The 1,248-nt window shown below is 33.6% G+C and overlaps 1 protein-coding gene across 1 annotated transcript in view; it reads right to left on the bottom strand.

Moving 5' to 3' along the window:
* Window positions 1–931, bottom strand: part of LOC105454640 — a 1,632-nt gene extending 701 nt beyond the window's left edge. The window contains exons 1-3 of the mRNA XM_011697398.1: window positions 847–931; window positions 602–777; window positions 59–341 (exon numbers count right to left, since the gene is read on the bottom strand). Coding sequence (XP_011695700.1) covers window positions 59–341; window positions 602–777; window positions 847–931 — 544 coding nt within the window. The remainder of the gene's footprint in view (window positions 1–58; window positions 342–601; window positions 778–846) is intronic.
* Window positions 932–1,248: the final 317 nt, after the last annotated feature.

Here is a 1,248-nt window from a genome sequence, read left to right on the forward strand (position 1 = left end):
TCGACATCAATTTATCTATTATATTTAACTAAATATACTTTACAAGATTGCTAATTACCGATAGGACGCATCTTATTTGCACCGAAATGTTCATAGAGACTGTTTTGCATTATTGTTATGATATCGAATCGATCGATCGATGTTTGACCCTTGGCGCGCACTCTGAGAACTAGGCCTGGCCTACCGTCGCTAATAAAAAAACTGCCCATGTAGGAGCATAGCATTTGATCTGGATCTGTTAACATTTCTATTCTTCTCTGTCTGTTACTTGCATCTGCGAAAACAATGCGACTCGCGTTCGTGAAATTCGATGGTGCTCTGTACATCGCGTTCACAATGAGCTGCAAGAACAGTTGTGTTTTTGAGAAATAGAGACATTGCAATAGAATTGGAGCAAGTGTACATTATAAGAGCATTATTAACAAAATTATCTGAATAGTAATAAATAAATAGAATTAAAACAACGATAAAGTAACAGTAAATTAGTTTATAAAATGCGTAGTTTATCATACAGTTTAATATCTTTTGTCGTCTTGTTAGTATAATAATATCATATTAATATTATCCCTTTTGTGCATGAAAGTATCGATAATATACGTACATGTCCATTATAAAGCATGTATGGCTTTGCAGCATAACCATTTCCGAAAATGAAGGAATCGAAGTAGGCAGATGATAGTAATTCTTGAACTTTCCAGGTCAGAATGCCATAGTCATTGTGCGACACAACGTTTTCGGGACCACCGATTTCCATCAACGATGAGTTGCCATTTATTCCTGTAAATTTTTAAGGATATTAAGGATATTACTTTTAAAGAGAAATTAGGAGCTCATTCAACTTTTTACCTACTCCTGCAAGATTGTATGGTTGTCTGGTTAAACAAGGGCACGCAGCTATATCGACCTTCACCTCGCGGAACTCTTTTGCCATTCCGTCTTGCAGAGCTATTATTACATAATGATAGATGTAACAAATATAATGTGTTTGCTAAATTAGTACACGTTGTATATACACATCTTGTGCGATTTCTGAGAGGGTGGGTACTTTTAAATTAAATATTGCAAGTGAAGATCTGTTCAAATCCATGTAATGTTAAATTTGATTTAATCCCAAGACAATTAAACAGCTATTGAAGGTACACATAACGATGTACAAATTGTTATTTTGTAAGAGTATTATTAATCTGGATCTAAAGTTAGATCTAAAAAGAAATTATTAAAATTAATGAAAAAAAAGGATTAATGATG

Source organism: Wasmannia auropunctata, unplaced genomic scaffold, assembly GCF_000956235.1.
Source record: "Wasmannia auropunctata unplaced genomic scaffold, wasmannia.A_1.0 LD335980.1, whole genome shotgun sequence".
In the NCBI taxonomy this organism is placed as follows: Eukaryota; Metazoa; Arthropoda; class Insecta; order Hymenoptera; family Formicidae; genus Wasmannia; species Wasmannia auropunctata.